Raw genomic sequence first — 16,094 nt, forward strand, 5'->3', positions numbered from 1 at the left:
ATATATATATATATATATGTGTGTGTGTGTGTGTGGGTGTGTGTGTGTGTATATATATGTGTGTATATATATATATATATATATATGTGTGTGTGTGTGTGGGTGTGTGTGGGGGTGTGTGTGTGTGTGTGTGTGTGTGTGTATGTATATATATATATATATATATATATATATATATATATATATATATATATATATATATATATATATATATATATATATATATATGTGTGTGTGTGTGTGTGTGTGTGTGTGTGTATGTATATATATATATATATATATATATATATATATATATATATATATATATATATATGTGTGTGTGTGTGTGTGTGTGTGTGTGTGTGTGTGTGTGTGTGTGTATGTATATATATATGTGTGTGTATATATATATATATATATATATATATATATATATATATATATATATATATATATATGTGTGTGTGTGTGTGTGGGTGTGTGTGTGTGTATATATATGTGTGTATATATATATATATATATATATATGTGTGTGTGTGTGTGGGTGTGTGTGTGTGTGTGTACTTGTTTTTTGACACATATGGGGACATGCGCCTGTTTGCACACAGACATGTGGGGACCCAAAACCCTATGGGGACCTCAGTTGAGGTCCCCACAGGCACAATGCATTTAATAGGCTGGAAACAGCCTGAAGATGATCAGGAACTGTTTTTCTCAGAAGACCCCAGAGGGCCCAAAACCTGATTTAGTGTGAGTGCATGCGAAACTAGTGGACACACTCAGGTACTGCAGCCCCCATAAGGCACCCTGTTCTGGTTGTGTGTATCCCCAAGTCCCCACTCGGCAGCGACTCCTAAAGGATGCTGTTGGTACTACAGTTGCATTCTATTTATATTGTATTTATATTCTTTTTTTTCTTAGTTTTTCCAATAAATAGATTTATAAATGATAAACAATTCAAAACATTTAAAAATATATTTTTCATTTATTATTTATATTTATATATGATATTTTATTGTAAATGCAAATGCAAGAAAGTACTTTGCAACTTGAACACTTGTGTCACCACAAACATTAGACCTGCATATACAAATTTAAACATTTTTCATTTAATTGACTTTAAACTTCGACATGAATATACTGAAGTAACTTTACCATTATTTATTCTGTTCATTTGCTGCACTGTTCATAACTTAGCCATATTATTATTGCATACAATAAATATACGTACTTTATACGGCCACTTTATTGTTATTTATTCTAACTATGTTGATTGTTGCACTGAATCCATCATAGTAACTTATTGTATATAAGAGGGTGGGGTATAATGAGCTCCATTCACTCAGAAGCTGAATGACACAAAATGATGCAGACTGTGCAGCTATTATAGAGACAGCAGGTTAAGACCTTTATGTGTGGTGTACACAAACATATGTGTAAAAGTAAGCACTGGTATTGCAGAGCTAGTACTAACCTAATCTAAAAGTCAAAATTAAATTAAATTAAGATATGCCTTTATTAGTCCCACAGTGGAGAAATTCCAAAAGGACATTATTATACTGTAGAACGTATGCGTCAAAAAAGACAACCAAGACAAACAGAAAATATGTAATTATTAAAACAGTAAGTTTTTGAGTTAGTGTTAATCTGCAAACATCACAAACTATGAAAGAACAGGTTTGTTTTAGTGACTTGTAATACGTGTGTTAGCAAAAAATGAACTTTGGGCTTAGAAGATCGGGTTCAGCTCAGAGGAAAAGGAGACAGTACTCAATGATGAGGAAAACTGCAGCAGGATGTGGTGCCAATATACCATATATTGTGACAAAAGTATGAAACCCCAATATTTACAATATTTACAAAGTGCACTGTTTAAATTGACATTTTTGGCTTAAAAGAGTCCGCAGTTCAACCATAGTCCGCTGTAAAAATCCATGTCACGCTACAGACTTGAAGGTATTTTTTGAAGCTAGTTGGTAACATTCCTCGAGACGAGACCGCGGATCTTTGAGGTACTGGGTGTGTGTGGTTGAGGTCTTCTCCCGGACAGGCAGACCAAATGCCAGATCTACGGGTAGACGGGTTGATCTTCCGAAGAGAAGTTCATAGAGTGGGAATCCTGTGACCTCATTGCGTGTACAATTGTACGCATGTACAAGGGGTTTCACATATTCTCGCCATTTACTTTTCTGCTTGTGCTCAAGGGTGCCCAACATGTTTAACAAGGTCCGGTTAAATTGCTCCACTGGGTTACCTCGTGGATGATAAGCAGTAGTATGAGTTTATCTTCATCCCAGTCACCATGCAGAACGCTTTGATCAACTTGGACTTGAAGTTTGGTCCTTGATCTGTGTGTAGGCGCTCAGGGATACCGAAGTTGAAAATGAAATCATTCATCAAGGATGTGGCCACAGTCTTCGCCTTTTGGTTTGGAGTAAGGATAGCGAACGCAAACTTTGTAAAATGGTCTGTGAGTGCCAGAATGTCTTTTGTGTTGCTGCTGTCAGGTTCTAGCGAAAGGAAGTCCATGCACAGTAGCTCCAGGGGTCGAGATGTTTTGATGTTGACCAAAGGGGCAGCACGCTCTGGCATGGCCTTTCGCCTCACACACCGATCACAGGTGTGGATCTTCTTTTCCACGTCAGATGACATCCTTGGCCAGAAGAACCGCTGGCGTACCAAGTCCAGAGTTCTCTCTATCCCCATGTGGCCCATATCGTCGTGAAGACTAGTGAGTATCAAAGGCCACAACTCAGAAGGCAAGACGAGCTGAAAAGTGTGTCTGTCTTCTTGTCGTCTTCTGTAGAGGATTCCATCTCTTAACTCCAGTTTGTTCAGTTCTCTCAAGAGTAGACAGAGTTCTGGAAGCTCATGTCTGATGGCAGGGACCACTTTCTTGCCTATCACCAGCTGATGGACTACTTCACGGATAACAGGGTCTGCAAATTGCTGCTCTCTCAGATCAAATAGAGAGAGTGCTGGAAGGACTGGGAGTCCATGCTTGTCTTCGGAGCAATAGCTTTCTGGAAGGCCATTGACATGGATGGAGAGAGATTCAGCAAGAGTGATGGAGACTGGGGCAGAACTTTTAGCCAGGGAGTTCTCACAGATGGCATTGACAATGTCGCCCGAGAGCTCCTCTGCATCATCCGCCACACGCTCTTTCAAGAACTGCTGGATGAGACCATGTTCTTTGGCAGAGAGCTCATCTTCTGGACGTGACAAATGTGGGCATCTGGTTAGGGCATCAGCGTCGTAGTTCTGTCGACCGGCACGATATTGGAGCTTAAAGGAGTAGGTTGAGAGAGTGGCTAGCCACCTCTGGCTAGTGGCATCTAACTTTGCCGAGGTGAGTATGTATGTCAGTGGGTTACTGTCAGTTACTACAGTAAAGTTGGCTCCATATAAGTAATCATGAAACTCGTCAGTCACACTCCACTTCAACGCCAAGAACTCTAGTTTATGGGCCGGATACCGTGACTCACTGGTGGACAATCCTCGGCTGGCATAGGCAATGACACGTAATCGTCCCTCCTGTTCTTCATACAAGGCTCCGTGACCCGTGGTGCTGGCATCAGTGTGCAGAATGTATGGCTGCTTGGGGTTGGCAAATCCAAGAAAAAGGGATGTTGTTAATTTGTCGATCAACTGTTCAAATGCCCTTTGACATTCTGGCATCCATCTGTTGCCAAAAGACTGGTTAGTATCAAAGTATTGTACTTGCGTCTTCTTTACTTTGGCCGATTTGTGAGCTGGTGGGTACCCTCTAGTGAGATCGTTTAGTGGTTTGGTGAGAGACGAATAGTCTTTTATGAAGCGTCGATAGTAGCCAGAGAAACCTAGAAAAGATCTCAACTCCTTGAGATTTGTCGGAACTGGCCAGGATTTTAATGCCTCAATTTTCTCTTGGTCTGTCTCCACCCCGTGCTCTGACACCACATGGCCAAGATACTTCACTGATGTCTGGCAAAACTGACATTTCTCCGGCAAGAGTTTCAGTCCGTACTCCTTCAAGTGACCAAGAACATGCAGCAATCTCTTTTCATGCTCCTCCAATGTATCAGAGAAAATGATTATATCATCCAAAAAAACAAGTGGCTCCTTCAGGTGTACACCCTTGAATTCCCAAAACCCTAATGGGGTGACGGATGCAGTTTTTTCCTTGTCCTCTTCTCTCATGGCTATTTGATAATATCTGGATTTCAAGTCCAAAACAGTGAACCATTTAGAACCCATCAAGGCTGAGAAGGATTCTTCCAGATTAGGGAGAGCATAGGCGTCCTTCACTGTCTGCAGATTGAGCTTCCTGTAATCTACGCACAGACGGACATCTCCATTTTTCTTTCGAACAACAAGGATTGGAGAAGAGAAAGGCGACTGAGATTCTCGGATCACACCAGTTCCAAGAAGGTTACGGAGGTGCTGGCGAACTGCTTCAATGTCCTGTGGGTGGATGGGTCGAGCTCGGTGTTTGAAGGGGGTTTCATCATGCAATTTGATGTGGTGCTGGACTTTGTCGGTGCAGCCAAAGTCTAAATTGTGCTGTGAGAATACCTCAGGCATACAGTTCAGTTTGGATGTGATGCACTCTCTCCATTCTACTGGCAAGGGAGAATTTCCAAAGGTGAATTTGATGGAGGATTCTTTGGGGGCAGCAGAATGAGTGTCTACTTGCTGGGATAGAATGCTGGCAGGCTCCCCGATATGGCCAATCACTGTTTGAGGGAGAATCAGCATGTTTTGCTCAGACTCATTTTTAACTATAACTGGGACTTTGTAAGGAGCATGACTCATGAGATGAGATGAGACGGCTTTGAATGCATAACCCACCAGGTAAAGGTGGTGCTCAACAAGCACATACTGTGCAGCAGAGGGGGTCTTGAGATCAACAGACCAAACCACTGGAGTATATGTGAAAAACACCAGAGCCTAGCTAGAAAACATTACCATGTGTAGAAGTGTTTGGTGTAGATCATGGGTCTCTAACCTTTTGTCCTGGAGAGGTACTTTTGCAAAGTAAATGATAGTGAGCTTCTACTTTTAGTGACGAAAACTAATTAAGCCAGTGAAATTTACAGTAGCCTAAAGGTCGGAACACACGAGCGGATTTAAAAATTTTGTAATTGTAAAACATGTTAAAATATGGGCCATCCTAATTATATTTGTCTCAGTCACATGAAGGACAGAGACACCACACACTTGTGACTCGGGATAGAGTTAGACTTAGACAAACTTTATTGATCCAAAAGGGAAATGATTTGGATACAGTCGCTCACTCATCACAATATAATATAATAACAGAGAGTAACAAAAATAGATGGTGTAGCAAAAAGAGCAAGAGACAGGTGTCAAATGAGACATAATTATAAAAATAAATGTATATGTACAAGTCAAAATAAAATAGAAAAATAAGTAATAAACTATAAAATCACAGCTATAAACAAGTTACAAGAATGACAGTGCAAATACTATGCTGACTGACAGGGCAGGTTCCATTACTTAAGATTGAGTTGTTGTACAGTTGTATGGAGTATTATCTGTTACATAAAGGTGAGCTGTTGTACAGTTGTAGGGAGTATTATAGTATGAATGTAGTCCTGTATCTCACTGTTTGAGCAGAGATTAGATTTCTAAAGTGTGTATATTCTCTTGTGTTTGTTTTCATTCTGACTCTTCATTTCACATGTGAAACTTGCTCCTCTGCTGGACAAATCTGAGACACAAATGTGTGGTGTCTCTGTCCTTCATGTGACTAAGACTAATAATCAGCACAAACTCTCCTTATGTCTGTAGCTGCACTGTTTTTTTTTTACATATTAAAAATCCCAGAAGATTTTAAATTCTCTGGTGTGTCTTAAGAACACTTTACATTTATTATTGCAAAAAAATTGACATTTAATGGTACAGTATATTTTCATTGGTATGGATAAATGTGTTACCGGCTAGATATAGTCGGCCTCACCTCCATGCACAGCTTGGGCTCTGGAACCCAACTTCTTGAGAGGGGTTGGACTCTCCATTTCTGTGGCGTTGCCCGCAGGGAGCGGCGGCGAGCTGGTGTGGGCTTGCTCATTGCCCCACAGCTCAGCCGCTGCGTGTTGGGGTTCACTCCGGTGAACGAGAGGGTCGCGTCCCTGCGCCTTCGGGTCGGGGACAGGTCTCTCACTGTTGTGTCGGCCTATGGGCCAAGCAGCAGTGCGGAGTACCCGGCCTTCTTGGAGTCCCTGGGAGGGGTACTAGACAGTGCACCAACCGGGGACTCCGTTGTTCTCCTGGGGGACTTCAACGCCCATGTGGGTAACGACAGTGACACTTGGAGGGGCGTGATTGGGAGGAATGGCCTCCCCGATCTGAACCCGAGCGGTGTTTTGTTATTGGAGTTCTGTGCTAGTCACAGTTTGTCCATAACAAACACCATGTTCGAGCACAAGGGTGTCCATCGGTGCACGTGGCACCAGGACACTCTAGGTCGGAGGTCGATGATCGACTTTGTTGTCGTGTCATCTGACCTCCGACCGCGTGTCTTGGACACTCGGGTGAAGAGAGGGGCTGAGCTGTCAACTGATCACCACCTGGTGGTGAGTTGGATCCGCTGGCGGAGGAGGAAGCCGGACAGACCTGGCAGGCCCGAGCGCATTATAAGGGTCTGTTGGGAACGTCTGGCGGGTCTTCAACTCACACCTCCGGGAGAGCTTCTCCCTGATCCCGGGGGAGGTTGGAGACATGGACTCCGAGTGGGCCATGTTCTCCACCTCTACTGTCGATGCGGCTGCTCGTAACTGTGGTCGTAAGGTCTGTGGTGCTTGTCGCGGTGGCAATCCCCGAACCCGGTGGTGGACACCGGAAGTAAGGGATGACGTCAAGCTGAAGAAGGAGTCCTATCGAGCCTTGTTGGCTCGTGGGACTCCAGAGGCAGCTGATGAGTACCGGCGGGCCAAGCGTGCCGCGGCTCGGCCAGTCGCAGAGGCAAAAACCCGGGGTTGGGAGGAGTTCGGGGAGGCCATGGAGGAGGACTATCGGACGGCCTCAAAGAGATTCTGGCAAACCATCCGACGCCTCAGGAGGGGAAAGCAGTGCTTCACCAACACTGTTTACAGTGCGGTTGGAGCGCTGCTGACCTCGACTGGGGATGTTGTCGGGCGGTGGAAGGAATACTTTGAGGATCTCCTCAATCCCACTGTCACGAGGAGGAAGCAGAAACTGGGGACCCAGAGGCGGACTTATCCATCACCCTGGCTGAAGTCACTGAGGTGGTTGGCAAGCTCCTCGGTGGCAAGGCTCCGGGGGTGGACGAGATCCGTCCTGAGTACATCAAGTCTCTGGATGTTGTGGGGCTGTCTTGGCTGACACGTCTCTTCAACATCGCATGGCGGTCGGGGACAGTACCTGTGGAATGGCAGACCGGGGTGGTGGTCCCTCTGTATAAGAAGGGGGACCGGAGGGTGTGTTCCAATTACAGGGGAATCACACTCCTCAGCCTTCCTGGTAAGGTCTATTCCAGGGTACTGGAGAGGAGAATCCGACCGATAGTCGAACCTCGGATTCAGGAGGAGCAGTGTGGTTTTCGTCCTGGTCGTGGAACACTGGACCAGCTCTATACTCTCCATCGGGTCCTCGAGGGCTCATGGGAGTATGCCCAACCAGTCCACATGTGTTTTGTGGATCTGGAGAAGGCATTCGACCGTGTCCCTCGTGGTGTCCTTTGGGGGGTGCTCTGGGAGTATGGGGTTCGGGGCTCTTTGCTAAGGGCTGTCCGGTCCCTGTATGACCGGAGCAGGAGCTGTGTTCATTGCCGGTTCCGGTGCATGTTGGACTCCGCCAGGGCTGCCCTTTGTCACAGGGTCTGTTCATTATATTTATGGACAGAATTTCTAGGTGCAGTCAGGGGCCGGAGGGGGTCTGCTTCGGGAACCACAGGATTTCATCTCTGCTGTTTGCAGATGATGTTGTCCTGATGGCTTCTTCGAGTCAGGACCTGCAACAGGCACTGGGGCGGTTTGCTGCTGAGTGTGAAGTGGCTGGGATGAGAATCAGCTCCTCCAAATCCGAGGCCATGGTTCTCGACCGGAAAAAGGTGGCGCCCTCTCCGGGTGGGTGGTGAGTCTCTGCCCCAAGTGGAGGAGTTCAAGTATCTCGAGGTCTTGTTCACGAGTGAGGGAAGGATGGAGTGGGAGATTGACAGGCGGATCGGTGTAGCGTCTGCAGTGATGCGGTCGCTGTATCGGTCCGTTGTGGTGAAGAAGGAGCTGAGCCCAAAGGCGAAGCTCTCGATTTATCGGTCAATCTAAGTTCCTGCCCTCACCTATGGTCATGAGCTCTGGGTAATGACCGAAAGGACAAGGTCGCGGATACAAACGACTGAAATGGGCTTCCTGCGCAGAGTGGCCGGGCGCACCCTTAGGGATAGGATGAGGAGCTCGGTCACACGGGAAGAGCTCAGAGTAGAGCCGCTGCTCCTATACGTGGAGAGGAACCAGCTGAGGTGGCTCGGGCATCTGCTCAGGATGCCTCCTGGACGCCTCCCTAGGGAGGTGTTCTGGGCATGTCCCACCGGGAGGAGGCCCCGGGGAAGACACAGGACACGCTGGAGGGACTATGTCTCTCAGCTGGCCTGGGAATGCCTTGGGGTCCCACCGGAGGAGCTGGAGGACGTGTCTGGGGTGAGGGAAGTCTGGGAGTCCCTGCTTAGACTGCTGCCCCCACGACTCGGCCCCGGATAAGCAAAAGAAAATGGATGGATGGATAAATGTATGTTGGAACCTAATATTGGATTTCAGATTCTTTTGGGGAGCTACACTGAAGGTACTGGTAAGCTACAGGTTGAAGATCTCTGGTGTAGATTGTTAGCATTAGCCATTAGCATACATGTTATTACTCATCAAGATCAACCAATATACAACAATTTGTGTGCACTGTTAGCACACACACAAAACATTTTTTATTTGATGCTATAATCAAATTGATATTTCTTCCAATTCCCAGGCTATAGATGTTCTAAACGTACAACTCCTAGAAGGGTCTATGTTCTCCACAGTTTAGCTTCCTGCTTCTGAAGAGTGCAGACGCAAACCTTGCTTGCTCCTGCTGCTTCCTCCTTACTTTGCTTTTTTAATTATTTTACCTCTTCCAGTGCTGGAGATTTGTTTAGTTATGATTTTCTTTGAAGTAAATCAAGACTTTTAAACCATTTTTACATTTTTTATATATAATGTGGGGAAGCTGGCCCGAAGTGATCAAATAGGAGGCAAACTCAAAAGAAGTCCCGTTACACAAAATGTATTGTCAGCATGGTGATCCCCCGTGAACACAAAAAATAATACATATTTACAAAAAATAATGGTGCTCAACGAAAACTAAGCAACAGAACTTAAAAAACTAAGAAAAAAAGCCATGTGTGCCCTGGCTACACTGATGTCTCTCATCTGTCTAATTAGCCCTGCTCAAATACTCCCCCCTGCACCGGAAGCTCCTCCCCCGGTTTACTCCATCTTTTCTCCAGGTGCTGTGGGTGTAACATTAGCAGTTTCTTCAATATAAAACCATCTCTCAGGCCCAAGTCCCTTAACTAAAGTGTTTAACAAGAGAAACTATAAACACTTATATCATTGAACAAAAATACCTAAAACATTAACACAAAGAAATAAACAAACTTAAACCAGTTTTCCCCTCCACATGGTCCGGCCCACGACCACACCCATGTCTATAAAATGGCTGACATAGGCCACGCCCCCTCTTTGTTTGGACCATGTGGAGATGCAGGTAAGTGGCTTGCTGTATTGAACTGAACTGACACATTTAACTAAATAAAATGTTTAAACTCACTAGTGTGTGGTGATTTAACTGATTGAAAAACTAAACAAAACAAACCCGGGATAGTTCTATTTAGTTTAGTATTGAGTTATTGAAAATGAACAGACATGTGCACAAACCAAATTATAGTACTATTAAAAAGGGACAAAGGCCCCACTTTGTCACATATAATAATAATAATTACCCAGAACTAAACATGTAAATAAACACAAATTTAATATTAAAAATCTGGTTTATTGTTTTAATTGATGGACTGTACACACAAACCTGAATATTTGTCCTCATAAAGTCTATCCTTACGACGTTCACCAACATTACAACATGGCCGTCCGAGTCGTCATACACACAAACCTGAATATTTGTCCTCATAAAGTCTATCCTTACGACGTTCACCAACATTACAACATGGCCGTCCGAGTCGTCATACACACAAACCTGAATATTTGTCCTCATATAGTCTATCCTTACAACATTCATGACCCTACAACATGGCCGCCTGAGTCGTCATACACACAAACCTGAATATTTGTCCTCATAAAGTCCATCCCTAAAACATGGCCGCCTGGGTCGTCATACACACAAACCTGAATATTTGTCCTCATAAAGTCCATCCTTACAACATGGCCGTCCGAGTCGTCATACACACAAACCTGAATATTTGTCCTCATATAGTCTATCCTTACAACATTCATGACCCTACAACATGGCCGCCTGAGTCGTCATACACACAAACCTGAATATTTGTCCTCATAAAGTCTATCCTTACGACGTTCACCAACATTACAACATGGCCGCCTGAGTCGTCATACACACAAACCTGAATATTTGTCCTCATAAAGTCTGAATATTTGTGTCCACTGGGGTCCACAGCACTTTGAGGCCCCATTGCGGGCTAGGATTGGCCCCCCTGCCCAGTACAGACTGGGTTATAATAGTGATTGTGTGTCCCTTTTCTGTTTTGGGGTCTTGGGCTGTAGAGGTAGGAAGTGGATATATGTTTGTCACACAGGGATGGGTCAAGATGGCGTGGGTTGGAGGGAGGGGCCCAATGCCAAACTTGCACCGGGGCCTTGTACAACTACGCTACACCACTGTCTCTAAACCTCTAAATGAACTAATGTCTAAGCAGAACAAACAATATGGCACCTGGTCTTATTCTGAAGCACAGTTTCTGACATTTTAGATCCTCACTATGATCAAGTCTAAATAAGTGATGACTAACACATCATATAATATATTTCAAATTTATGAATAGATAAATTTCATTATATATATAAATATATAATAACATTAGATTTATTTTTGTTCTATTTTTCCTTCAAAGACAGTGATGCATTTAATGCAGAAATGTGTGTCATGATATAAAATATAACCTATAATTTAAACATGAGCTATTTTCTAAAACCAAAGTTTATCTATCAACATTAGTTATGTATTGCTATGTCCACTGTTCCCTCCAAGCTGCGCGCATGCGCAATTGCGTGTTTGCGCAGTTTATCCACGTCATTGACAGGCGTCCTAATGCGCCGCTATCAAGTGTTTTAGCCGGTGTGGACGTCGTGGCGTGAAAACTCTCTAATTATTCTAAGTGTTTAACCCCTGAACGTTCCGACAGCCCGCCCTCGGGCAAAGATCCGCGCGTAAAATTACGCGCGCGTAATTGCGTAATTTTACGCACTGTTTTGCAGCAGTTTTGCGTTTTAAACAGGACGAAACGGACAAAACAAAGGACGTACGCGACCGAGGACACTGTGGATGTTTCTACAAGTTAAACTAGAGACATCTGGACCCGGAGCGGCTCATGGAGCCGAGTGAAGATCATGATGGACTCAGGAGCAGAGGACCTGATGTGCTGATGGACTGGATGCTGTTCCTGATCGGTAAGTGTGGTTTATTCTGCTATTGACTTAATTGTGGGTCAAATGTGTATTATGTGTAATCATTAGCATTAGAGCCCCCCCCCCCCCCCCCCCCCCCCCCACGACCACCAATCATTCACGCACACACCACTTGGGTGAAGTGTCTTGCCTTGTTCCTACCTAAACCCATTTTGAAGAAAAACTTTCGAAAAATGTATATTCATTTATAAACTGGTCTATTTCAGCAACCCCAAGGTGTATTTGAATTATTTTTAAGCCATTGTAAAGGGATTGTTGGGCAGAATAATTTGATATGTCATTTATCCATGTATGTGTTACTGATAAAGAGAAAATTAGGATGAAACACAGCAAAAATTTAGATTTTTTTAGCCTTGCCTTAAAAAAAACATGTTTTATGATGAATAACTCTTTGGAATGTTGCTAACATAGCCTTTTTACTTCATAAAATAGAAACCAAACATGTGAACATTATCTCTGCAAAGGTTGAAACTGATTAGGTGAAGCAGATCAAAAAAAGAGAGATTTTAATACAGGTATGTCAGGCGAGGTGTCCATTTTGGCACCATTTGGCACCATTTGGCACACATAGTGCCATTTGCATTTCTGTCATGTAAAAGTTATATATTTCATTTTTATATCACTAATGGTGTTCAGTAGACCTAAAGAAAACATTTTTTGGCATTTTGTTTAAAAAAAAAAAAATTATTAATTAATAATTATAATAAATATATGTGTATATGAATGTTTCCCCTACAAATAAAATGACCACATAAAGCATTTGAATGATTTTTAGAGATGAATTTAGTGAAAGAAGCAAAACTAAGTTTGTCCAGTGCGCTCTGCGTCCTGCGCGTAAAGGCAAAACGGGACTCGATCCTTCAACCTCTGTCACAGAATGACTGTCTCACTGTCACATGTACAGTGTATTTTTAGTTTGCAGTGTGTGTTTGTTCACTGTTTGCAGTGTGTGGTTTGTAAATATATATTTATTTTGACCCATACCACTCGTTTTGACTATATTTTATATACAAATACACATTTTATATTGTGCTTTGATATATAAATGTACAGTAATAGAGCAGCTGTGCAGATACAGATTCCTCTCTGTGTGTGTTGGTCATTGACTGTCACTAGTTTGAGTTGTAAAAATCAAGCAAAAGCTTCACACAATGGCTTATACTCATAATACAAGTCAGAGCTTTACCATAAAAATGTTAAGTGTGTTTTCAACATTGGAGTTTAGTTGACTTGGTTTGGTTGAAGTTCATGTTTTGCCATAGTTAAAATTAAATATTTATACTTCCAATAGCATTAACATACTACACAGGTCATGAGCAAGATTTTTGTCATTTTCATTGTATAAGTTGCTAAAACACTTAATTAAAAGTCTTATAACACAAATGTAAAAGCGGTAATTTGATTCTTTTAATAAACCATTTAACTTGGATGGATGTGATGCAGCATGACCACAGTGTGCACGTCTGATGTCGCTCACACTGGTCCATGGGACGCTCAGGGAGTTTGTGTGTTTGCTCAGACTCATGAAAAATTAGAGGGAACACTGGCACTGTTGCAATTTTGAATGATGCAAATGTCATAAGTCAATATTTATGGAAAAATATAGCCAAAAAGGGGAAAAAATAAAAATAAATAATATTGCCATCTGGTGGTTGTACCCAGTACTACATAATTGGTGCGACCCCAGAAGTCACCAAAAACCAGAAAAATCTCAAACTAGAAAACAGTGGACATTTTGGTTCACTTTTTTTTCCTGGGCCAAGAAAAAATATTAAAAAATTTGAGTGTGGTTTTGGTGACTCCAAGTCCCTCAGAAAGGTAGGGTCCCCATATATCACAGTACTGCATGAGGTCCCCATATGTCATGAAAAACGTGTAGGTGTGTGTGTGTGTGTGTGTGGGTGTGTGTGTGTGTGTGTGTGTGGGTGTGTGTGTGTGTGTGTGTATGTATATATATATGTGTGTATATATATATATATATATATATATATATATGTGTGTGTGTGTGGGTGTGTGTGTGTGTGTGTGTGTGTGTGTTATCTTCATTTTCAACTTCAAAAAGTTTTGGAAACTGGGTCCAATTGGCTTTTTGGGGGTTAAAGGTCGCTGACCCCTGATTTAGACCCACTTAAAAAGGAACTGGCCTGTGAGATTATTATTGTTTTGTCTGTATAACAGCCATAGCATATCACGAAACAAAAAATCTATATGTTTATACACTAAAATGAGTATAGGCTAAACTGCCTTTATATCAGCGTTTCTCAAACAGTGCCACATACTCTTGGGGGTATGGGGCCTGCGTCTGGTGCACTGGGTCTTCTACACTATAGGCTGTGTTCATTTAAAATTGAGCTGGAGGAGCTTGTTAACTGTCAAATAGAAGTTGACCTACTTTATGCTTAATATTTTTGTACTTACTGGGCTTCACGAGACAACAATGATACAAGCGTTATGAAGAGGTATGATGTTCAAAATTATCTCTGTCTCCATACATACACAAAAGTAAATGTGTTCAACCCCAAAGACGTGATTGTTGGAAAGATTTTAAGCCATAATATTAATATGGCAGGTTTGTAGATCCACTCCCAAACTATTAATGGTCAAGTGGGTCGTTGATTATTTCAGTGAATCTCCTGTAGAGTTACACAGACCCCTGACTCCACCTGAAATATGTGAACTAGAATGTGAATGCAACCTCTTATGTTTAAATTAAAGCTAAAATGTTATTTAAGGCATTGTCTCCATTGTGTTAGTCCTCCATAGAACTATCTCATAATTTGAAACAAATCCTAATCCGTTTTTAGTCCTAGTTTAGACCTGAAGTAGTCCGTTTCAGATGTAGGTCAAGTCGTAGGTGCTTCATGTGAAAGTTAAAAAGTAACTGCTTCGATAGTATCATTAATTCAATACTTACCATTTGGTCGAGGATTCGCCAACATCAAAATCCATAAAACAAGAAGAAAACGGCCCTTCCAAGAGAGCGGCCCTTTTTGATAATGCTTTGACATCCTCCTATAGAAATGAATACAACATTAATGCTCAACATGACATTTACGATCTATTCAAAAACAGACAACTATATCCACTGTACAGGGTTTATGTATTTGTTTGTGTAATCGTGATGATTTCCATATTCCCAAAACATATCGTGCGGATGGCCAATAGGAGCAGTGTGCCTTTAGGATGGCACTAAATCTTTATTGAGCAGGTGGTAAACCAAAACCTGCCCAATATTGTCTCTGCTTTTGTGTTTGCCCCATTGACTGCTGGGAGAAAAGGCCACAACGGAGATAGAGTTTCCTCATGCACTTCTTCATCAGACACAATACAAAGAGACATGTTTGGTTAAGTTGTTTATACTTCTATAAGGACTCTATATAATTGCATAATGAAGTTTGGGGGTTCAATATCTTATTAAAAAAACTGGAACATGGAAACACACATGGGCCATTTGAATAATTTTATGTTAGGATTGTATTTTTGATGCAATTTAGCACCATAGTGTGACCTTCTGGAGGTAACATGTCAATTCAAATGAAAAGTTATGTGTAGATAGATGTTAGATGCTAGATGTTTTATATTCATAGCATGAAATATTATAGCCAAAGGAACAACGTTTCCATGGAGACAATAAGGAACAGGCTGTCCACCAGGTCATGTAAGGGTCAGGTTTGCAGAAAAAAACATGGTGTTATTTTATTATTTCTTGGCAAAATAGTTACACAGTGGGGCTTTAATTTGAATGTTTATTTTTGGTTTATATCTAGAATTGGGAACACGCAGTTCTTTGGGCTTTCCAAGTTAACCAGACACATTTCAGAACATTCAAAACTTCCAAATTTACTGTACTCCTTGGCATGCTGGTAAAGGCTATGGTAAATAAATACCAATAAAAATACATAAATAACGTCAAATATGTACATGAAATATATGTATATGTTGTATGTTTTTAGGGATATTGTAAATCCCACAATCCTTTATTTACCAGCTTTAAAAAATTGAAATCATTACTTCTCCCAAATGACTTAAAATAAATAAATAAAAAGTAATATGATCTGACATGGGGTGAAAAAAATGTATACATTATACAGGGGCGGTGCCAGACATTTTTGGTTGGAGGAGCTATGGGGGGGGGCTAATTTCTTTGGGGGGACTCACTTAACAATTAATTTAGAGTCTTATATGGATGCGAGCGTACCATGTATTATCAAGTAGAATGTGCTATGAAAGTGGAGCAAACCTTTGGGGGAGCTATGGGGGAGCACTGGCCATTCTAGGGAAAAGCGAGGGCCCCCTCAAGCCCCCCAGCACCACTACTTACATCATATTACATCTTGATGATATCTGCAGGTGGATTCTTGCATAAGCAGCTTGTCCTTAAAGTAAATTACAGAGACCAGCCCA

At 42.2% G+C, this 16,094-nt stretch overlaps 1 protein-coding gene across 2 annotated transcripts in view; it reads right to left on the minus strand.

Annotated features, from left to right (window-relative positions):
- The window catches only part of LOC117388651 (adhesion G-protein coupled receptor G2-like), a 39,282-nt gene that overhangs the window by 21,319 nt on the left and 1,869 nt on the right, over positions 1-16,094 (minus strand). For both annotated transcript variants that reach the window (XR_008649149.1, XM_055230085.1), the window contains exon 2: positions 14,605-14,702. Coding sequence is in view for 1 of the 2 variants with exons in the window: in XM_055230085.1 (XP_055086060.1) it covers positions 14,605-14,698 (94 nt within the window). In the remaining variant the exon portion in view is untranslated. The remainder of the gene's footprint in view (positions 1-14,604; positions 14,703-16,094) is intronic.

The sequence above is a fragment of the Periophthalmus magnuspinnatus genome, chromosome 20, assembly GCF_009829125.3.
Source record: "Periophthalmus magnuspinnatus isolate fPerMag1 chromosome 20, fPerMag1.2.pri, whole genome shotgun sequence".
In the NCBI taxonomy this organism is placed as follows: domain Eukaryota; kingdom Metazoa; phylum Chordata; class Actinopteri; order Gobiiformes; family Gobiidae; genus Periophthalmus; species Periophthalmus magnuspinnatus.